This window comes from Manacus vitellinus, unplaced genomic scaffold (genome assembly GCF_001715985.3).
Source record: "Manacus vitellinus isolate BGI_N305 unplaced genomic scaffold, ASM171598v3 scaffold_14_pilon, whole genome shotgun sequence".
Taxonomy (NCBI): Eukaryota; Metazoa; Chordata; class Aves; order Passeriformes; family Pipridae; genus Manacus; species Manacus vitellinus.
The window spans coordinates 16,836,707-16,860,017 of NW_021939063.1; the positions used below are offsets into that span (position 1 = coordinate 16,836,707).

General features: G+C 44.5%; 1 protein-coding gene across 5 annotated transcripts in view; it reads left to right on the top strand.

Moving 5' to 3' along the window:
- MAPKAPK3 (MAPK activated protein kinase 3) overlaps positions 1–23,311 on the top strand; it is a 106,184-nt gene that overhangs the window by 77,088 nt on the left and 5,785 nt on the right. For all 5 annotated transcript variants that reach the window (XM_018068595.1, XM_018068593.2, XM_018068592.2 and 2 more), the window contains exons 3-9: positions 14,566–14,705; positions 15,547–15,611; positions 17,680–17,759; positions 19,430–19,556; positions 20,702–20,777; positions 20,946–21,070; positions 22,897–22,982. In XM_018068595.1, the coding sequence (XP_017924084.1) occupies positions 14,566–14,705; positions 15,547–15,611; positions 17,680–17,759; positions 19,430–19,556; positions 20,702–20,777; positions 20,946–21,070; positions 22,897–22,982 (699 nt within the window). The remainder of the gene's footprint in view (positions 1–14,565; positions 14,706–15,546; positions 15,612–17,679; positions 17,760–19,429; positions 19,557–20,701; positions 20,778–20,945; positions 21,071–22,896; positions 22,983–23,311) is intronic.

A 23,311-nucleotide genomic window follows, 5' to 3' on the forward strand; every position in this document is an offset into this window, starting at 1 on the left:
TAACTCAAGTCAAGCTGTGTTCCAGCTGGGAGTGCCCAGGACTTCTGCAAATGAGGCTGCAGTCCAGGCTCCTGGGAAATGAGGAATAGGCAATTAGAGACTACCTGTGTGGCTCAGTTGACTTCCTGAACTTTGCAACAGACCTCAGGAAGGGACAAGAGCAGAATCCAGATTTTTGAGAGTAGCATCAGCTGTGGTTAAACCACCAGATGCTGCTTTCTCATGTTGCACTTCCCAGCATCTGTGTGAAATGAAGAGAAAGGAGAGGCTGCAGACAGCAGTTCCTGGCACTGCATCCCAGCTTGGTTCAGGTTGTACCCTGGGGTAAGGATGAGGTTGAAGAGGGAGGAATAGTGTATAATAATATTAGCAATGTTCAGGTTACTGAAGCACCTTCATCCTGGAATTCACTAATGTTAGAAGGGCAATTTTAATCATATTATGAAATCTGTATTTTGCTTTTGGTAATTATCACAAAGACCTGTTGATAGCAATTACATTAATGGTTCTTTTTTTTTTTCTGCAACATTTTATTTAGTATGTATTTATTGAGAGGGTATTAAATGGTTCAGAGAAAACCATTTAGAGAAACAACAGAACTGGTGAAATTGCTGAGTTATGCTGTGTGAACAATTTATATTATTAGGATTTATTGCAGTTTCTGTGTTGAAGATGCCAAATAATTTATGCCAAAACCACCCCATTGCAGTAAAACTTAAGAAAGTGACATCCAGAGACAGTTCTTGTCCCAAAAGAGGTGTGTGTGACCCAGAAAAAGATCTGAGATTCCTGAGTCTGATCTAAATGGCAAGAGCATTTTTTGACCAAGCTGTAGCAGTTCATGGGTTGCCTGTTTGTAAGTAATTTATTCTGTCAGAAAAGCCCATGGTGTAACCTTACAGCAATTCCAGGGCCATGAGCTGCAGAAAGCTTGGAGTCCATGCCACATGTGAAGTCTGTGTCACACAACAGCCTTCAAGGAACACTTCCCAGAAATCCTGTGGTGGGAGGGTTGTTGTTACTTCTGTCAGTCACTTGCAAGAAAGTCTCACTCTTATTCCTCTGCTTCTCTGAAGCCTTTCCACTGACCCTAAAACCTGGGTCTTGTCTGCTTTACTGCTGATTGATTTATTTTTCAGTCAAGAACATGCAGAGGATCCAGTTTTCATTTCTTTTTCTTCATCTTGTTTTACAAAGTTACCTCGTTTGCCCAGACTGGATCAGAACTTCAGGGTTTCGAAGTGCCAGGCAGTTTCTCCTCCAGGTGCTTCTGTGTGTGTGTGTGTGGAACACACTGGAAGTGGTCCTGGTGGGAAAATGAGCCCTGCAGGCTGTGTTGTCCCTTCAGTGGTGTGGCACTGACAGCTGTGTCAGAGTGTTCATGTATCTGCAAAGTTCAAACACTGCTTGGAGCGTTTGAACTGGCCAGCCTGTATGCTCTGAGCAAGGAAGAGAATCCTTATTTGGGGTTGGGTGGGAGAGATGGGAGGCTCCACAGGACTGGGACAGAGGGAGGGAAGACATGGGATTGTGCATGTGATACCTGCTTTCTTTGATGTGTTATATTGGTAGGACTACACAGTGAGCTGCTGTGTTAACTTTGCCCAGGTAATAAAAACTCAGAGACAGGATATCTGAGCTAAAGGTACAGTAAATAATGAACATGCACTGAACACAATAGATTATTGATGATAAGAAAATCTGTGGCAACAGTATTTACAGGCTAACAGCAGGGAGATCAGCAAAGATAGGCTGAGGGATGTGACTCTTGACTGGATGTCCTGAATTTTGGGACAGGTGACAACAAATGTGTTCTGGAAGGTTTGCACAGTCACAGGAGATGATGTTATCAGATGTGGCCTAGATGAAATCTGGACTGAGAAGTACTGCAAGAATGTATAACACTGTAGAGTATTTATAAATCTGTAGTCTTTAAATTTGAGAGTGTCTTTGCAGAATGCAACCTTTAAATTTCACCTTTAAAGTGTCATAGAGCACTGGGATTTAAATATCTTTCTCTCTTTGGCTTTTGCCAGATATTTGATGGGCTTTGTACCTTTTGCAAGGTACATAAGAGAACTTTGTGACTGTATCTGGGAGAACAAAGCTATTGCAAGTATTGCAAAACAGCCAGGGATTCAAGGCCAAGGCCTGCAGGTTGTCAAGCAGAACAGAGCTCAAAGGTGGGGAGCATTTATTTACAAAGTTCCAAAGACATGGACACTGTGCAGCTTTAAAAATTACTGTCAGACCTTTTTTTGGGCAGAGAAAGAGGTGGGTTATAGGTTGTGGCTAAATGTCACAATTTCCTTTTCCAGCCATGTCTAAAGGAGGACAGCAGGCTCTGCTGCTCACTTCACTTGATTCACATTCTTAGATTGGTTGGACTCCATCTCTCTCAAAAGGCAAGATAATTTTTCTTTCTGATGCAGGGGCTGAATCACCCTGTATTGGAGCTTGCCTTGGTAAGCATGTTGCAGAGTTAAGTCCCAAGTTCTTGTGGGTTTTTCGCCTGAGACTCACAGGGATACCTGAGTGGAACAGGTATTTCTGTACCAGTCCCTCAGGCCATGAGCAGTGGTGTTTTTCCAGCAGTGGCAGTGCATATTCCAGAAGGTGAGAGCAGCTCTGGCCTGGCATCCCCTGACACCCTGTGAGAGTCCTGGTGTGCAGCTCTCTGGCTCTGCCAGCTGTCAGGAAACCTGTCTTCTGTTCTCATCTGAACCCCCTTGTGCTGCCTGTAATGAATCCATGTATCCCTGAGGAGGTTTTCTTGCTAAGGCTCACCTTTCCTTCTCTTTTGTGATAGTTGTTCTTAGAAATATCTCCCTTAAAACTGAGCAGGAAATGGTATTTTGACTGCGTGAAAACTTTATCAAATACAAAAATTTGTATTCCACAGATTTAGAAACACCCAGGAGTGTTTTGTTTTAAAACTCCTCATGAGAAATGAGAATAGCCATAGCCATCCCAAAACAGACAGTGGTTCCCCTCAGCTGGGGTCTGAGAAATTCAGGGCTATCCCTGCTTTGCCAACTTGTGTTTCAGGGATGGAAACTGGGAGATGTAGCACACTGTAGGCATGCAAGGAATTCCCTAAAAGAGCTGGAAGGACTCAGGTAGTGAAGTGGAAGATCTAATTCAATCAGAGCAAGGATCTGGAAGTGGATTTCTGCACCCAGACTTGATAAACAATTGGGCTGTTGGTTATCTGTTATGTAAATCCAGGGTCTCTTGGTGGTTTTGAATGGCAGTTCTGTCCAGGACCTGTGAATGCTTACTGCTAATCTGCAGTGTGTATTTTCATGTGGAAACTTCTAGTTTTGACTAAAATAGTTCTGATCTTACAGTTGGAAATACAGCTAGTGATAGATAATTATGAATTCTGGCAGAGCACCCCCCATGTTCAAAATAGTTTGGAATAGTCACTGCTGAGAAGAAACTGAGCCTTCAGAAGTGCTGAGGTTTAATGCATCAAGGTTTGAAAAATGTCTCCAGAGCCTGCCATGGTTGGTATCATCATTTTGTATTAAGAAGTGTTTTGAAATGGGTCACATTTGAGCTGGTTGAGCTCTCACTGCAGAGTTGTGTGATGAGAACAGTGTATCACTGTCCTGATGTTCTTTCACTGGACCTTCAGGGATTCTCCTCCCTCACCCAAGCAGCAGTGGGAGTTGAGGAGCCTGTGGAGGCAGGGATGCTGGGATGCTCTTCAGAGCTGCTCTGCTGCTGGTTGGGAGCAGCCCTTAGAACTTCCATTAGTGACTAATGGGGGGCAGGAGGGTCCAAAGTGTGTCTGTGAACTTGGACAAATAACCCCCTCCCTTGGTTATCAAGTGCTGAAGACAAACCAAGAGATGGTTTCTAAAGGTTTTCAAAGCAGCCACTGCTTGGCAAAGTGTTATATGGCCATATGTAAATAAACACACGAGCATTTTTGGTCATAGAGAGGGATTAACCCATGGAAGTTGAAATTCCCACCACCTGACAGGTCCTGGACAAAATCCTGCATATTAAGCAGGTATCATCCAGGTCTTATGGGGGGTGGCATGATGTTCAAAGTCTGAATTTCCCTCATCCCTCCAGTCTCCACTTGGGGATCTGTCTTCCTGACTGGAGCATCATGGCTGAGTGCCTTCTCCCCTTGCCACTGCCTGCTGGGGAGAGTTCAGTCAGCTCTGCTGAGGGCCCAGCAGCTGCACACCCAGACAATCTGTTTCTCTGCTAACATGGCTTTAGTGTGGGGATGTTTTCCTGGTTCCCTGGTGTGTCATGTCTAGGGGAATGATCCTGGCTGGCACATTGCTGCTGGGAAATCACCCCCTCAGAAGTCATTAATGCTTTTGTGGGGCAGCTGTTTGCACGGTTCTAATGTTAGCTGGAGACAGGCAGGTGGCTTCTGAGTCCCTTTTCTCTGTTGCCCCAGGTTTCTCACTCCCTCCTCCCCCTTCCTCAAGCCCAGACTTCCCTCTTTCAGGAACACTGACTTGTGGAAGTGAGCCAACGTTGCAGTGTACCACAAGCAGATACTGCTGCAGGGAGGGGGGGAAGGACAGTGCCTTAAGAAAGGGAAATGGATCTTTGCTTCGGCTTGGAAAGATGAAAAGGGTTTAATTCCTGGAATGGTTTTTGTTTTTCATCAGTGCTTTTGCTCCATCTCCTTTTTCTGACCCCTGTGCAGTCCTCAACATGGTACTGCTTTAGTCAGGACATCAAAACATCAGAGTTCCAAATATTCCTGGGATCCTCCTCCTCTTCCTTTTGCATGTACAGTCATGAGGCAGCCAAGACAAGGCAGGAGCAGAGGAAATTATTCAGAAATGTAAAGGAAGTGCTTTTGATTTTGTCTCCAGGGAGTGAGTGCTGGGACAGGCAGGGTGGGAGCCTGGATGAGGCTGGGCAAATCCCAGGTTTGGATGAAGGGGAGCTGTGGGTCAGGAGGGGTTTAGATTAGAAGGATGGGGCGTTTGGCTGGCGAGGGGATCTTGATTAAAGTTGGCTTGCAGGATGTAAAAGGTTCCTGAAAGGAACAGAGAAGGACTGTCAGGCTGTGTAAGAGCTGGCAGCTCCCAGCTGTGTTCTAGGAAGTGTGTGTTTTCCAGCCTCGTGGATATTAAAGAGCACTCAGTCAAGTTGTGAGTGCTGTGAGACATCAGCTGCTCCAGGAGTGTGCTCTGGGCTTGGGAGACAAGTCCCATTTCTGATTGCTGGATTCTGCTGCCGTTCTGGAAGCAGAGCTGTAGCCTGGGGTGGCTGAGCCAGCACACCCAGCAAAATCAATCAGTGAGGATTGCAAAATGAATAAGTTTTACTGCTCTGTCACCTGCTTATGTTGATTCCATCTGTTGAATTCCCCCTTCCCCCAGCATATTTTTTCTTTCCTCTCCTATGTAATAGTTTACTTGGCTATAGAATGTATATTCAGACAAAATAAGGACAAGAAGTCTGGGGAGAACAATCTACTTTTTCTCTCAATGGCTTCCCTTGCATTTCTAGCCTGTGCTGAATGCTGCAATAGTTTTGCTTCTGTTCACAGTCACACTGTTCTCTGTCATGTCTTTGCTGGACACAATAAGCAGTTCCAGGGATCTTCATGCCTGATGGACCTTTAAAGTTCCATCCACAGAGCTACCTATGGAGCTGTGACTTAGAAACAGATACAGATCTTTGCTTGAGAATGCCAGTGGCAGAGCTTGCACAAACCTCAGTGTTGGGATTTGAACAAACCAGAGCAGTGATTTGAAGCCCTGGGGGAATCTTAAAGATTGCTGAAGGTTTTAAGGCTTTGTTTGATTTTTGAAGACAAGTCAAGTTCCCACAGGTGACAGCTTTTAGGATTGAATGTTTGCCATTACACTGGCCCCAGTCACTCCAGTTAAAGATTCCCAGGAACTGGGTCAGTGCTCAGTATCTTTTCCATGAGAGATGTGAGGTGCAGTTGCTGTCAGTGCCACTGATATCAGGAATTCAGCAAACCTGCCCTTAAGGTGGTGCTTCAATGAAGTAGATGAGCCCCATGGAATGGAGAGTTCTTTGTTTATTTCTGGTCTCTTGTGTTTGGATGATTTAGGAATCCTTGAGACAAAGATTGCAGCAGGGGAGAGACACTGCTTGGTGATGAGGCAGAAGGCACAAAGGTGGGTGTAGAGAAGGGAGATGGCAAGGAAGAACAGCTAGAGATGAGAAAGAACTGGCCTGGGGTGGCACATTGCCAGGCTTTGCATGCACGGATGACAGCCTGAAATTCATGTGGAAGGGGATGGGGAGTCAGCTAAAAGGGAGTTTAGGTGTGTGGGCACTGGTGTGAGAGGACAAGATGTTCATTCTGAGTTCTGCTGCCAAATGGTGGGGCCCTGGAGAACAAACTGAAGGGGGGGGGGGATGTTCCTTGAGGTATCAACTGGGGTGCAGAGCAGGGTGAAAGGACAGACACGTGGGAAGTGCCCTCAGCAGGAATCCAGCTGCACCCCAGAGAGCCTCTGTGTGCTGGGGAGGGATGTCAGAGCCTTCCTGGGAGTGATTTAATCTTCATGACTGTACTCACACAGGCAGGGAATACCAAGAAAGGCTGGGGGACAGCAGGGGTTCCTCTTGGAGCTACTGTTATCTGTGCTTAATGAGATTAAACAGGTTGCTAATTTCTGCTTCTGCCTTGTTCAGTATTATCACATCTGTGTTAAGGTTGATAATGTTTATTAACATGAAGGCTGGGAAAGAGAACATCAGACCTGGGTCTTCTCAGTGCTGCTTTTCTCTGCTCTGTGCCTCCTGCCCCATCGTGCTCCAGCAAAGGTGTGCCACGGGGCACCAGTGTTGGTGTCCTTGTCCTGCTGTCCCACACAGCTGTACAGGTGGGGTTCATGGTTCTTAGCACTGAAATGGCCACTAGAGCACTCAAATATCTATGAAATTTGCTCTTTCCCCTTCTTGCTGTAGCAGGTGTGTGTAGCATGCAAGGGCTGTTACTGCTGCAATAATTAACGTTGTTGAGGAATTTTGTTTCTTTTAGAGGAAAACGGGAGTGCAACACTATAACAAAAATGTCATATTATTGGGAGGAGGGGAAGTTAGGGGTGCTTAAAATGGAATTTAGCAACTGTGGCTGTCAACATTGGGAAGTGTGTGAGAGGGTCACACCCTGGCAAACACGTGTTCCATCCCATTTCGTGGCCATGGAAAGGCTGGTGTGGTTTTTGGAGGTATTGCTGCATCACAGTCATTGCACAGAAGAAAGTCAAATGTAAGGAAATACAACTGGCACTTCAAAAAACAAATGGGAGAGTTTTTTGTGATGGCCACAGTTCTCATGGAACTGCCTGGCTTGGTCTCAGATTGGACTCAAGACAGCTCTGACTCCTGGAAGGCAAAATGTGTCCTTGTTGTGGGAAATTTCACTATTACAGAACCACAGGATATTCTGAGTTAGAAGGGACCCACAAGGATGGCAGAGTGGCAAAAGTGTTGGCTGGAGTGTATATCTTCAAAGTTTTAAGTTGTCTTTTATATCTTTGATTCAAGGTGTTGCTCACCTAGAAAATCAGGCTTATAGTCCTGAATTTCTTTTAGTGTTTTATGAGTAGCTAAAGTCAAAAATAGAGGGGAAGTTTGATGAGCTCAAGGTCTGAGGAAGTGCCACGGTATTTTGTACTGCTGGAATTTTCTCACACAGCAAAGTTTCACAAGCAAAGTCTGTTCAAACACTGAGATGTATAAATTACTGAAGCCAAATCAACAGGTTCCTTGTTATCAGAATTTATAACTCATAGCTGGCAGGAGTAAAGGTTTTGTTGAGGGTTTTTACCTCTTTTCTTTTTTTCTTGTCCCCTTTTAAAGGCAAACTTCATATCAGACACCAGAGTGTAATTACACAGTAAAAAGTGTCATAATTTTCAGCTGGGATTTTAGATTTCCTTTGCCTTGGAAATCTAGGAAGAGTAAAAATAGTGGCAGAGCTAGAGATTATTTTATTTTAATCAGAGGTGAGCGTGTCTGGGTTCAGCAGATCTCCCCAGGTGCTGAATATTGACTGCAGGTACTGAATGCAGTTATCAGTGCTGGCTAAACAGCAGCATTTTGGGGTGGAAATTGTCATCAGGAGAAGGTAGAGAGAAGAGCTGATTTCTAGGCCTTCTTGTATAAACAAGTATTTAAGGATATTCTTGTCTGGTAACAACATACAAGTAGCTGTTGGTGATTTATTTTTCTTTTAAAATACATGTGCAATATTTTGAGTACAACAGAAGCTGCATGCAGCTGCTTTGTAGCCTGTCACAGCTGAGTATAACTGGCATCTTACACTGCCAGGAAGAATTATTTTTCCCTCCACACAGCAGAACAAGCACAATATTAAATACAAAATAATCTTATGGTTGTAGCAAAATACATAACGTGCTTTTTATTTAAATCTTTCTGTGCTGATTAGTGTTGAGTGTGCAGTTGCATATGTTTGGCACTGCAGTTCAGTAGATTCATGGAAGGTTATCAGAGAACCAGGAGAGTGGCTTTTCTTTGTGGGCATTTTTGCTGATTTTTGTGCTCCCTTTTCTGTTACCCTCACGTGTGCAGGGGGATACCTTTGAAGTGTATAGTGGCCCCCAGCTTTGCCATTTCAGTTGTGTTTGCTGCATCTCCACTAACATTTATGAACAAAGACAGCTGACCTTTGCAGAGTGAATGGCTAGTTGCACGTGCAATTAGAGCACTGATAGTGGTATGTCTCATTTATTCACCTCAGGTTGTAGAGTCATACTGGGTGCCTGGTAGTGATTTGAGTACTGCTACAACAAATAAAATTCAGAGCCACACCAGAGTTTATTTTTGAGAGAGCTGGTTGATTCCCTGCAGGAGAGAGGCTTGGAGCAAGATGGTATTTGTGTGGTGTGCACTCTCTAGGGGTGGAGAAGCAGGAGTTCTGCAGCGGATTTGCTGTACATCCAGCCCACAAACTCAGGAAAACCCCACATCTTTCTGTTCTCTTTATCTTTGTCTGTTCTACTCTATCTCCTGTTTTCCCTTTAAATCATGTGCTTAACAAATTCAAGGCCTTGTGTGCCAGTAGGAAGTTGGTCTCAGTGTGGCTCTGATGCCACATGCAAACAGTCCTTCCAACTGCTCTCCCTTCTCACTTGTGCTGGCCAAGGACCAAAGATCTGCTGGAGCTTTTGCCATTTCAGGGGATCAACTGAGTGGGGACTGGAAGCCTGGAGGGAAGAGGTGGATAGAGAAGGGTCCTTCAGTGCAGGCAGTAAACCCCTGACACTCAGTGGGTTAGGAGAGATGAGATACCCCAGGCAGGAGTGTTGGAGAACTGTGCTACTCCACTGTCGTGGCTGTTGGCTTGGAGGAGGCCTCCTCTGGGACTGGCTCTTACCTGGGCACTGATGGGCATGCCAGGGAATGCCAACAGCTTGGACAGCCCTGCAGGAACTGGGATGACAGTTTGTTTGAATGAAGCCTCCAAGCAGGTTCAGTTTGGAACAGCCTGAGCTGGGTTTGAAATAAAAGCAGAAGAGTGAAAGGTTTAGAGATGACCCACTACCTGTGCCTGCCCTGGCTTTGTCCCCATTTACAGACTGATGCTTCAGTACTAAACAATTTGAGCACAAATGTGTTGTGTTCTTTACTTTAAGAACAAATGCAGTGCTTTCTCTGAGGTTTGCAGGGGTGGATTCCCCCCTTGCTGCTTGCTGGGCTGCCATTGCAGGCACACCCGTGGTTCCTGCTGCAGCTCCCACTGGCACTGCTGCTGCATGGGGAGGGAAACCTTGAGCACTGCAATTCCTGGAGCCTTGGAACACAAAGGATGGCTTTATCCCTTATGAGGAGACCTGGAAACAGATAAAGAGTGTTAACATTGAGTTAATAGATGTAGTGCAAATAATCAGGATGTAATAAGAGACAAAATGTCCGAAGCCATAGTGATAGCTCTTTTTTTTTGTCTTTTTTTCCCCCCTCTTCTCTTTGTAGCATAGGGGAGGGGAGGGGATGAAAGAAACATTATCCAAGCCTCCTTTTGCCATCAGCCCCTCCTGAATAAAGACTGAGTGGAAGAACTGCTCTGCAGCAAATGGTGTCAGATTCTGTGCATCAGCCTGAATTCACATTCCCAGTACATTCCTTATTTGTAGGATTCAGCATTTTTGTAACAGCTACACACAAAGGGGAAAGAAAGCAAAAGAACCAAGACATTTAGCCACTGAGGCCTTTTCCTTCCCAGCTAGAGACATAAATAAAGTTGGATAGAAGTGCCTATATGTGAATATAGAATAAGTGCCTCAGTATTGCAGGCTGAGGACCCCTAGGACTGAAAGTTTCTGCAGGACCCGTTTCTCTTTTAATACCGAGCAGCCTTCCTGTGGGAAAAATAGCACAGAGATTATAAAACTGATTGTGTGGTGAAGGGGAGCTCAGGCTCTGGAGTCAGTGCAAATAAGAAAGAGATGGTTGCAGTGTCAGATGATGGTTTAATATGGCACGTGCCATAAATGAGAACTGAGCCTGTAGCAGCTCCAGTCCAAGCACAGCAACTGTTTGGAGCTAGGAAGAATTGCTGAAGTTTAAAATAAATAAAAAAGCATATGTAGAGGTCTCAATCCCCTATGTAGGGAGCAGATAGCAGGTCTAACAGGAATCTGTGTAATCTGGCAGTGCAGGATTAAAGAGAAAGTCACTGAGAAGTGGTGGTTTCCCGTCCTTAGCCTGTTTCATACCCGTGCCCATGGATATCTTCTCTCTGAGTTGTTACAGTTTCAGAGTCTAGAAGATCACTTGCTGCTCCCTGGAGTCCTGAGGTTGTTTCCTGTATAGATCAGACCATTAAGGTATGAGGGTTCCTGCTGTCCTGCCTTGTGTACGCAGCACTGAATCGATGGAAAAGCTATTAGAAGATACTGTGTCACTTTAAGATACTGTGTCACTTTTAGTATATTTTTTTTCTTCTTTCTATCAGGAAATTCAGCACAAGGAGAAATTTCACAGGGCTGGCCTTCCAAGCTGCAGTTTAGCATTTGCTTGGCAGTCACTCACTAAACCCGAGTTAGGCCATTGCCCCAGAGGAAGAGTTCAGGCCTCCCTGCGCTGCCCAGGCCCTGAATTGGCAGCACATCCTGGAGTGTCTGCTGGCATCTGCCCTGCTGTTCCTCAGGAACAGGCTGAGCACACCCTGTGGTGCAGCTCTTTCCCCTCTGCAGCTTTTTCAGATGTCGAGGAGAGTTGTGTGAATCACATCTTGTGCTTTCTTACCTTCCATCACCTCTGGTTTTGGTGACCTCCCTGTGAATAATAATACCTGTTCCATCTGCTTCTTTCAGGCAGTGGTTCAGTGATGCTGAGCTCCAGCACAGCTCCAGTTTTGTGCTGTGCAGCTCCTGGTCCAAACTGTACCTGGCCACACACGGGAGCATCCCCTCACTGTTGTGCAAAGGCTGCTGTGCTCTGTGTCATCTGTCTCATGAAAAACTGGGAGATGGAGCATGTTTCTTGAGGTTTTGAGTTGGGCTGGGTCGTGATCCTGCCCACAGCCTATTGTGAGAGCTTTAGGGGGGCGTCTGGGGGCTCCTGTTGACAAAGCTGTTCTTCCCTCAAAGCACTGCAAAACTTACCTGAAACTCTGGGTTCATTCACAACCTCTGCACTTCTGTAGAACATCAGGGAACCTGGCTGAAGTCTTATCAAAGCTCTTGCAGCAATAGAAGCACAGCTACTGTTCAGGCTCAGGAAGATGGTAAAATGTCTGTTTAGGTTTTTTGTGAAAAGTTTGTGAAAATTAACCATACGTCTAAAATTTCAGTCTGTCTTTCTAAATCATCACCTAAATTTTGCAGAAATTGGTGCTTTCAACCCTGCCTGGCTTTCATTTTACAAGGATCTGTGTCTCTAAGATGTCTTAAAAGGTGTAGTTATACCTTTCAGTTTTAGACTGAGAGAAGATTTAATTTATTTTTAAGGTTCAGAAGGAGAAATCCAAAGGTTAACAGTTGGCTGATGGATCGGATGTTGCTTGGTATGTGTTTCTGCTCTTTATTTTTGAATTTCCTTTTCTCTGCTTCTCCAGGTGTCATCTTGACATGAGAACATTCAATCTTGGCACTGAGGAGTGCAGAAAACTTACTTGTAGGGGTAGAGAAAAGAAGAGTTTCTTTGTGTGTATCAAAATGGTTTGTAAAAGCTCTTCAGATAGCGAGAATTCAGTTCTGTGAGACAATTATCAGAAGTACTTTGTGCAAACATGAAAACCAGCACAAGACACACAGATGATAGTGCAGTTACATTAGTAAAGAGAATGGGAATGTCTGATTAGTAGCACAGGATGGGGAAGGTTTTCAAAGTGGCATTAATCCAGCAATATCCAAGCAATAAACCCTGTACATGCTTGTCTAAGTGCCCTGGTTAGTCCTGAGGGTGTTTGGGCTTTGCTGGGGCACACGTAATGTAGTGAACTTTTAAAGAGACCTCTAGGCACCAGCCCAAACTGAGAAGGGCAGAGGGGAAAATGCTGATGGACAGTCCTACTGAGCTGGAACACAGTGGCTGTGAAGGAAAAGCTGCTGAATGGGCTTGTGGTTGAAAGAAGTAAAGCAACTGCACTTGGACTCACTAATGGGCTTTTTGTCCAAATTGGAGCCATCTCTTTCTTTGGGAAGTTATTTGTGTTGGAAATCAGGCCATAGCCAGGCTGGAGCAGGAAGGAAGAGGCGGATGGTGATCTCAAAAGGGTGTGCTCTGGGAGCAGAATGACAGCTGTGCAAGAAGTAGGTTGGCTGCGAGGGCAATGAACTTGGCAGTGGAGCTCCTTCAGCTCCTTGCACTGCTGAAAATGTGGTGTCCTGCTGGAGCCTTTGGAGCAGAGCTGAGGGAGCCCAGAGGGTGGTCCTGGTGGTGGGGCTCCTTGCCTGAGGAGCCAGCAGCCCTCCTGAGGCCACCTGTCCCCTCCTGCAACCTCTGTGTGCTTCACAGGAATACAGAAATGTGCTCTCAGCAGAGGAGTAGTTGTCAGTTGTCACCCTTTTCCTATTCCCAGCCTAGAAGAGAAGCCATTGACCTTCTCTCCTGTCATTCCTGAGCACTTCCCCAGTCACATCCTGCAATGTTACTGGGTTTGCCTTGCTGAAAGGGATGTTGAAGCAGCAAAGAGGTGTGAGCTTTTTCCCCAGTGATGCAAATGGTCTGTATTGGAGTCAATAAAGAAACCAGAATTTGTGTCTTCCTTCCTGTGACCTTTGAATTGTGTGTTTCCCTATACTGAAAGGTGCCTGTGACACCATTTATGGCTTAACTTGGCTGTTAGATGGAAAAGCAATCTCACTTTCCTGCTCTGATTCATAAGTCCCTAATGACAGGTTACTTGGTAATTCTTGTTTTCAGCAATCTCCGTGCAGTTGTGTTTTGACTGGGACCTGATAGAAACATGAGTGAGAGGAGCTTCAGGCTGAGGCCTGAGAGTGCAGCAATGATACTTTTTATTTGGCTCTTTGAAAACACTTCCCCCACAGCTGTTGTAGGCCTTTTCTAACGTGAGCACATCAGAGGTGATTGTCCTTTGCTTGTTTTTTATTCTGTTTCTCTGCATTTAACTGTGCTTTTTATGGCACCAGTTTTGTTTGTGCTCCATCATTACAGTGATTATTACTACAGGGCATAAAGTATGAAACTCGGATCACAGCCATGTTGTGTAGGAGCAACATAAATGTGCAGTAAAGAGAGTCTCTGTCACAAAGTGTTAGTGGTGTCTGGAGAGATGAGGCAGAGAAGAACAGGCACAATGCAGCAATGTGCTCTCATTGCACAAAAACTCAGCTGTGGAGTCTGGGACAGAGCAGTCCCTCAAACAGGGAGGGACATGTTTGGTTGCAGGACCAGGAAAGATGAGCTCTTATCCCCCTTCTAGAGATTAGTGCCTTTAAAATAAACTGGCCTTGCATGTGACAGAGAAAGTTCAAGCATCCAGTAGTCAAAGGTCATTTTCTGACCCTGATGGGGTCAGAAATTTAAGAAGGACATTCAGAGTCAGTGTAAAAGTCCTCATTGTTTCAAATCTCACTGAACTTAAAGAACGTACATTGCACCCAGAAGTCTCTTCTCCCAGCAGCTGGGGGCAGGTGGGAGGGTTGTTGTCCTTAGCTGGGGGATTCTCCTCTGTTTAAAAGGATTGCTGGATCTGGCACTGGGTGATGTGGTTTAGTGGTGTGGGTTTACAGTGGTAATGCTGGGTTGATGGTTGGACTGATGATCTTAAAGGTCTCTTCCAACCTTTATGATTCTATGAAAATACTGCAAACAAGTAGGAAAAAAATTGCAGTTTCCCATCCAGAAGTGGGTAAGATAGAGCTGTTTTCATCTCAGGTTCCAAATCTCTCCTCACTGCCACTCGAGACCCTTCTCAAGCTGGGAAGTTGGGCAGCCCAGAGAAGGTGAAGATGTTGTGGTGGATTGTCATCCTTTGGCTGGAGGAAGTGTTAAGAGTCCTTTGCTCAGTCAGAGCTCATCTTTGAGCTCCAGAGCACGTAGGTACCTGTTCAGAGCAGAACTGCTGCCTCCCTGACTTTGCTCTCTCCTGTCTCTTCCCAGCTCCTCTATGACAACCCCAAAGCCCGTCAGGAAGTGGAGTATCACTGGCGAGCGTCGGGGTGTCCTCACATCGTCCACGTCCTGGATGTTTATGAGAATATACATCATGGGAAGAGGTGCCTCCTCATTGTCATGGAATGGTATGGACCAGCAGGAGCCCCCCACCAGGCATTGCTCTTGGAGGGGTGGAGGGAGCTGAGGGAGGAATGTGTTGGATTAGGTGGGAGTTAGGGGGGATTTCTTCCAGCAGGAATTTGGCTTACGGGGCAAATCTTTCCTTGTCTTTATGGAACTGGTAAGGAAATGTGTGTCTGCTCCAACCATCTTGTGGGATGGAAGAATGAGGAGCCTTAACCAGAAAATAAATTTTCCTTGTGCTCCATGACAGTTGTCCTCATTAAAGCATTGACTTTAATACAGTCTTGAAAAACATGTCTCTGTAAATACAATGCACTTTGGTTGTGATTGACTTCCAACTTCAGCTGTAAATCCAATGATCCAATATGATCCTTCTTGCTACTATTTTGATTCTTAACTTTTCCTATTCTCTCCTTGATCTCTAATACCACAGTTATTGTCTTCTTCACTGAGGACAAATTAATACTCCTTTTAGGTATCTTTGTTTCTTTCTTTTTTTCTCATCTCCAACCCTTACATAAAATAAGACTATTGTTGGCCTCCCAGTGCCAGTGTGTGTGACTTCCCAGCTGTGTGTGTCCTGTTCCCTCTGACAGGGTACATTAAACTGAAAGCATCAAAATCCCTGGTCTTGTTTTGTTTTCTACTTATTCCATCCCAGAATGGCTTTCTGCATTGATTCAAGTGAGTGTGGTGTTCAGGAAGCATTGGCAGAGGAGGCAGCCTGTAATCTTTGTTATCTGTTCCTGTGGTTCTGTGTGATTATCTGGATGCACAGTCAGGTGTTAATTTTGTGGTTTCTGCTCATGTAAGGTGGGGTTTCTTTTGTGTTCTTTGTTTCAGCATGGAGGGAGGAGAGCTGTTCAGCAGGATCCAGGAGAGAGGAGATCAAGCTTTCACTGAGAGAGGTGAAACATCACAAGTTTAAAATTAAAATTTGTGAAAGATTGCTTCTTCATTTCCCTGTCCCCTTGCTTAGTCTCCTTATAGGAATTTTTCTTTGATTTGATTTTTGGTGGTAATGGTGGTGGTTGTTGTTATTATTCTCTATCCAACTCTGTATTAAAGAGTTATTTTTTAAAAATATGGGAAATTCTTCCTACAAATCTACTCAACTTCTTCATTTCTGAGCCACCACAGCCTCTTGATACTCTGAGCCCTGGTCTCCTGCCAGACCACCTCTGGCACGATGAGCGCAGCTCCTGCTGGGATTTCTCTCTGGCTGTCCCTCAAGCAGCATCCCTGTGCACAGCTATGCTGTTAGGCCACGAGGATAATGAGCAAATCACACTTGAAACATCTCTTATTCAAGGGTTTTAAAGCACTACTTGAAAGGAAGTGTTATTAACCACGCTGTAAACAAACCTGCCTGGCTGCAGAGCAGGGACTACGTGCAAGCTGAAAGACCTGCCGTGAGCAGGGACAGCTTTTAATGGAGTCTCACCATTTTTATTGTCTTTGCTATTTATCATTTGCAGAGTATCACAGGAGTGCTTGACTGTGGCTCTCCTTGCCACCTCACAACAGTCAAGGGCTTGTTTCTGCTCAGGAGTGAAAGCGGCGGTGTTTGTAACCAGGGTCTGACAAAATGATTAGAAGAAGAAAAATACTCACCTGAGCTTGGAAATTACTGTGACTTTTTTTGCAAGTCTGGTGTAGAGGTGCTCAGCTTTTTGATCCTGGGCTTCCTAGCTTGGGATGAATCCTTTAAGTCCCAGGAGAGACTTGTGTAAGGAAAATGAGCATTTTTAGGAACTTTATTTGTTCCTCTCTAAAATACAAAATTCCAGGGGGAAAACTGGTTTCATGAACAATAACGACTGCACTCTACTAAAAACATTATTTTTCTACATTATATAGCATTGTGTAACATTGTAAATACTTTTTCAGAAGTCACTTGGGAGTGTTAAACAAAAAAACACCTTCATTCTTCCCTGAGATAAATGAGCCCTGTTCCACTGGATTCCCCTGGTTTGCTGCCTGTTTATGTAGCCACAGCTTCCCATTAGGAGCCAGGTTTTTTGGCCTGACCAGGAAGGAGAAGATTGTCCAAGGTTTTCCCCAAAGAATATGAGTGTTTCTGCCTTCTGATTGTCCTTGCCCGTGATTGTGTAGTTTCAGTGTCAAGCCATGTGGAAAAGGATTCCCAGTTACACTACAAGAATTTCTCCCTTCTCTCTCAGCCCTGCAGCCGTGGGTTCTGCCCATGCAGAAAGCAGAGGATCAGGTTCAAGTTTCTGTTGTTTCCCTGTCAGTGGAGATGTGATATAATGCTCACATGGGAATGTCCTTGCTCCTTGCTCTGAAACCTGTCCCTATGTAACTGACCCCTTCCAGACTCCCAGAGCACTGCTGTTGCAAGGCAGCTCACACCACTAGAATTTCTCACTGGGTTTATGTTAAATTTTAGAAACGTGTTATTTCAAAGGTGGCACTTTGGGCTTTGTAGAATAGAACTGTTGATTTTGTTTCTCCTGAGAAAAAACTTCTAACAACAGTGAGGAATGAAGATGTGACCTATCCTAAAATTACTATATTGTTACATTGCTCTCTTTTTAGAAAATCTGTTAGATCCTCCTCCTCCCCCTGAACCAGAAGCTGAAAGGACATGTCCTGCACAGTCGGGGATATGTCCTGGCTGGGGCTCGTTTCTCAACAGCTGTTGCTTGTGTACCTGCTCTGCTCTTGCAGCTTTTTTTGGTGAACAAATTAAAGCTCAAATTTAGAGGCTCCTAAAAAGAAGTCTGAGCCTCAGTTGGGTTGCAGTGCAGCTCAGGAGGAGGCTGAGCAGCCGGGGAACCGGGGGCTGGTTGTCTGCAGAACCAAAACACAGCTGCTGGGGCTAATTTTAGGGTTTCTAGTCTTGACGCCTGCCCTGTATCCCAGCAAGCTGTTTGTAAGCCATAAGCATTCCCAAGCATGTCCCTGAGTTAAGGTGGGAATGTTAATGTGACCTTTCTCAACTTGTATTTGTAGAGGCCTCTGAAATCATGCGAGACATCGGAACAGCCATCCAGTACCTGCACTCCATGAACATTGCGCACAGGGACGTCAAGGTGAGCCTGGGCCAGCAGGAGGGAACCTGGGGCACAGAAAGAAATGGGCAGTGCTGGTTTAAACAGAGCTGGGAGCGCAGTCAGATGGCCAGAGTGTTCCTGTTCCTCTGCCAGTGGGAGAAGGGATTTGTTCACTAGTTTGCAAGTAGTCCAAGGTTGGAATATTCATGTGTGCTAATGCCTTGCAGTAGAAGAGGGAATGCAGAAGAATCTCGTGATAGTCAGATGGTTAGTTAAAGAGGTACTAACCATTTGCAAGCCAGTTAATTAGTAAGAAAATAACACTGCTTGAGGTAAACTTATACTACATCTCTCTGTGTACAGTCTTTGCCAGTTACTAATCCTTTTCAGCATCATACTTGCCTAAGAAGAAAAAAAACAACAAACAAACCACAAGAAATCTCAAACCAACCAGACAAAAAACCCAACAATACCAAATACCAAAACCCCCCTTCAGAGATAGGAGAAACTGCCTATATGGGAGGAATAATACAGATTGTGCATCTAACCCACTTTAATGATATATGTAAATATTTGAGAAAACAGAAAGATCTCAGTTGCTGCCACATGGGACACTTTAATTAGCTAAAGTTTCAACCCAGATCTTATTGTAGAGATTTGGCAGTGTTTGTAGTATTGTACTTTATTTTCATTCTGTAAAGTGCACAGCATAAGCAAAGCCAAGCTTGCTGCACCCATTGGGATGGGATGGGATGGGATGGGGAGCAGGTGACATAAAGATAGACTGAGGCATCAGATTGATTCCACAGTTCTGAGTCTGTGAGTTTGCTACAGATATTTCTGTGTGTTTGACTGGAGGGAGAACTGCTATTGCATGTGTCACCAAGGGGCAGGTTTGAGGGTTCTTCAAATAGGAAGCAGAGAATGGCTTAACAGCTCAGAGACTAAAAATCTCTTCACTTTTGCAGAGCCATGTGCCATTGCCTGTCAGCAGCACAGGAACTGAAGCACTTGGCCCCAAACACTCCATACACACACTCTGTGAACTAATGTAGAAATGAGTCAAATAGATCCTAAAGCTTATTTTCTTTAAAGCCTTTCCTCCTTCTGTATGTCCCTAAACACTAGCATGAGCAAGGACATAGCTTCCTTATGACTGAGAAACTGGAAAACAAGTTCAAGTAATTGCAGATTATTTGGAGATGTCCTCTTGTCCCTGTTCTTGTGCACAAGAGTTTGTATTTCCCTCTGTGCCACTTCTGCCTGTATGGAATGTGAAGCAAGGGTGGAACTAACTCAGGTTTCAGGAGACAGAGGACAAGGGGAGCAGGATGTGTGTGTATGAGTTAACTCTGAGGGACTGGTGTCAGCGGCTCATGGAGAGTTTGTTCTCTTGTCCTCCACCTCAGCTAAGTGAGAGCACAGAGTGCTGGGGGATCAGCTGCTGTTGTCAGACAGATCAATCCCAGGAAGCACAGGGAACTGGGAGAGGCTCAGGAAGCCAGATTTGATGCCTATTGGACAAGATGAGAGAGTGTCTTGTGGTTTACCTGGAGGGAACTTTCCATGGGCTTTGGAGGGGATGTGATGGAAGTAAAAAGACCCAAATGTTGATGGTCACTCAGGCAAGCAGGAATGGTTTGACCTGTCAACTCCTTAGATTCATCTCTTCACTGTCTGGTTTATCCCTTCTCTTGGTGACCTTTCAGCCTGAAAATTTGCTTTACACATCCAAGGACAAGGATCCTGTGCTCAAACTCACAGACTTCGGCTTTGCCAAAGAAACCTCTGTAGTGAATGCACTGCAGACCCCCTGTTACACTCCTTACTATGTGGGTGAGTTCTCCAGCATGCATTGCTTGTGTGTCAGTCTGTCATCCATCCCTGTGTAGTGGGTCTGGGCTGTAGGAATGGGTGGGAAATCTTCTGTTGTGGGTGTAACATAAAGTGCCAACCTGCAGGGTTTAAAGTGGGATCCACCCCAAAGCTAGTCTGGTTCCAGCACAGTTCAGTGCTCCTGCTTTCTTGCTTGGTTGTGGAAGAAACAGCCTTCACAGGAGATGCAAATGAGGATCAAGGAGAGAGAAAATATTTCTTCTGATTGCGCTTGAAGCAATCTTGATGTTGCCTCTGAAAGCCATAATTTGAACAGAACTTCGTGATTATTTGGGTGTTTCCTTGCAAAACTTCCCTTGGCTTAAGTAATGCAATAAAAGAGAACAGGGAGAGTATTGCCTGAGCTGTAGAACTTCTTTAGGCTGGAAAATGCAGTAATTAGTAATAAAACACCTACGTGACTTAATCACAGCTGAATTTTCCCTGCATTTTGTCCAAAGACAGAGCTCTGTGTAATGAATGCCACAGCAGACTGTCCTTTATGCACTCCTTTTAGAGTCTTGAGTTAATAGTCATTCATCAAATGGTATGACTGAGACAGTCCATGCTTGGAATTTCTTTGGTGGAAAAAGGACTTAATTTTTTTTGAAAAATTACTTCTCTGATGAAACTTCTTATAGTTGTTTTTTTTATTGAAAGATACTGTTATTCACTGTTACCAGATAATTGCATTATCTTCATTTGGAAGCCTAGCCATGAGATGATTCTTCTTCTGATGCCTTCTATATTTTTGTAACCTGGGTTTAGTGATAAAATGTTAAGGAATTTCCACATATATGATTTTGTGCCTTTACATTTGTATATAAACATGCTGACATTTCCCTTCTCAGCACCTTTTTATAAACCGGCACGATTGCTCATCTGGTTAGTGAATAATTTTCCTTACAAAATCAAGCTCCCTGCCAGTTTACCTGCCTCAGGGGGAGAAAAAATCCACTCTAAATGTGTCTCTCTCTAATTTTGTTACTTAGTGAGTTGCATTTTTTAATGCCTCCTGTATTTGTTGTTGGAGCATGCTGCTAGTTACAGGGTGATGGAGATGAAAGGAAATACCTACTCTGATTTCTGGTTTGAATTTTCTCCAGCCCCAGAAGTCCTTGGTCCTGAGAAGTATGACAAGTCATGTGACATGTGGTCATTGGGTGTCATCACATATATTCTGTAAGTATTTGGGGAGAGTCTCAAAGAACAGAAAGAGGAAACATCTTAAATCTGCACTTACAAGTAATTGGTCACGAGGGTCAGGCAATCTGTGTGAGCTGGAATGGGACTTCTTTAGAGATGAAAGGACTTTCCTAGTTATAGAAATTCTCTTGTCCACTCTTACAGCCTGTGTGGGTTCCCTCCATTCTACTCAAACACTGGTCAAGCCATTTCTCCAGGGATGAAGAGGAGAATTCGGATGGGGCAATACGGGTTTCCCAATCCAGAGTGGGCTGAAGTATCAGAGGAAGGTAACAATGCTCACTGTGCTGCTGGTTGGTGGAGTGCTTACAGAGAGACTGTTTCTGTAAACCTGTCTTAGCTTTTGTTTCCCTTTCTTTTGGAATTTAAATCAATTTTTTGTAAGGTGATACAGAGAACGACTGGGAACTCAGATACCAGCCAGCAACCTCAGTGCTGCAGAAAGTAAATGACTACTGAAAGCTTTCTTTCAAAGTCCAGCTCCTGCTAGTGAATGCTGAGACTAAACCCTCTGGAAACAGAAGTCCTTAATCCTGAGAAAGGAGACAGCCAGGACAGCTGGAATGCAAGCTGAGTTGGAAGAAAAGCAAACTGTCTTAAGAACTCTTTCAGTCTTTGCCCTCCTTGGTGATCCAGCCAGCAAGGATGGCAAGTTTTCATGGTAGCTTTTTGGGATGTGGGAATTTGCCAGCCACCACTTAAATCAAGGTCAACAATTTATTTTGTATAAGTCATTGATCAAAAGCTGCTGGGCTCAAACCAGTGTCCTGAAAGTGGATGTTTTTGATTGCCTCCTATCCTGACAGTCTCATAAGCTGGAAGTCTCACCTGCCCATCATATGAAAGAGAAAGGTCAGCAAGCTCCAGGCTCATCTATTTTTCTTACAAGCCCTTTATATTGCTGTGATCCTGTTCTTGTCTGCTGTTTAGCAATAACAAATTATGGTTGGATAATGCCATGATCTGTGGCATTTTCACCCCTTGTTGGATCTCCTGGCTGCCTGTGCAGCTCAGCCTGCTGAACATTGTTAAGGGAAATGTTTTACTTAAGAGTCTCTGGGTTAATATTTTCTCTGCTTTGCGTCTTGTTTATATTCCAGCAGTTATTTACATGCTAGAGGAGCTTGGTGAGAAAACATGCTCTTGGAAAATGTGTAAGGTTTCTGTCTGCTTGCCTGACTGAAGATAGGGGCCCTCTACCCTTGATCCTATTAAGAACATCTAGTTTGTTGTGTTCTTTTAGGCTGATGAGGCACCTTCAACAGTCTGCTGCTTTCTTCCCTGCTTTGTGCTCTTCTTGTCCTTTGCAGCCTCTCAACAAACTAAACTTGTACCTCTGGCAGCTTCTTACAAGCATTTAGTCATCTTGCATTTGATGTTTCTAAAAGAGAACTCTTATTTAGAAGTTCTTCTAGGTTGCTCAGGGAAGTTTTGTGTAAGTCCTTCTAAATAATGTCCTTTGGATGCAGTTTTTCTGGTCTGGCCACCCACATTAATGAAACTCTTGTCTAGACTCTCATCAGCTCATACCTCAGTTACTTAGAACTCCTGCTTTGGCAGATACCACATTCACAGAAAGCTGCTGCAAAGCCTGTTTGGGCAATCCATTTCTTAGACTTTTTTGTCCTTTTAGTGGCCTCTCAGTTGTCAAAGTTTATTGTCCCTTTTTTTCCACAGCCTGTGCTAGTCATTGTCTTCTATCATTTCTCAGAACATCAGCTTATGCATTCATTCAGCTCATAGTGCCAAACTTGTTGCCATCTTTCAGACAAGCAGCTTTCTGTTCCTATGTTTCTCTTTTCCTCAAGTTCCTGCTCCCAAAGCAGCTGCTCTGGTGATGTAGAGAGTGGAGCTGGAATCCCCAGGCCTTTTCTTTCCTTCTTACCTCTTGTCTTGGGTGTTTCCCTGTTCTGCCTCTTTAAACATAGTAACCTACCACTCTGTACATGGCTTCTTAACACGGTGACAGCAAGAGGGGTAGGTGTTTTGAGTTCTGCAGAATCATGTTTCTTCATTCAGCAGGTCTTTGTGTTCTCAAGGGTATTTGGGAGCACAGTCCCAGGCTTCAACAATCCATGTTGGTCCTGTTTTTCAGCCAAACAACTGATTCGCCATTTACTGAAGACTGACCCCACAGAGAGGATGACAGTGTCCCAGTTTATGAATCACCCTTGGATTAATGTGAGTTTCATTTCTCTTTTTACACCATGAATTAATTCTTACATGCAGAACTTATATGTAGCTCCACGTAGCACAGCAAGACAAGGACTGTTATTACTGTTGATACCTTAATTAACCTCTTGTGCCCTCCCCTGCCTATAAAACCACAATTCTTCTTGGTGTTCCCAGAGGATACACAAGGAGAGACACCCACAGCAGTGTCCTTGGAAGCAACAGCCCAATATGTCTCTATTCTGTGAGCAGGCAGTCACTGTTGACTCTGCAGCATATGCATGTGTTACTCCCTGTAAAAACATAAAAATAAACTGTATGTGCTTACTTCATCAGGG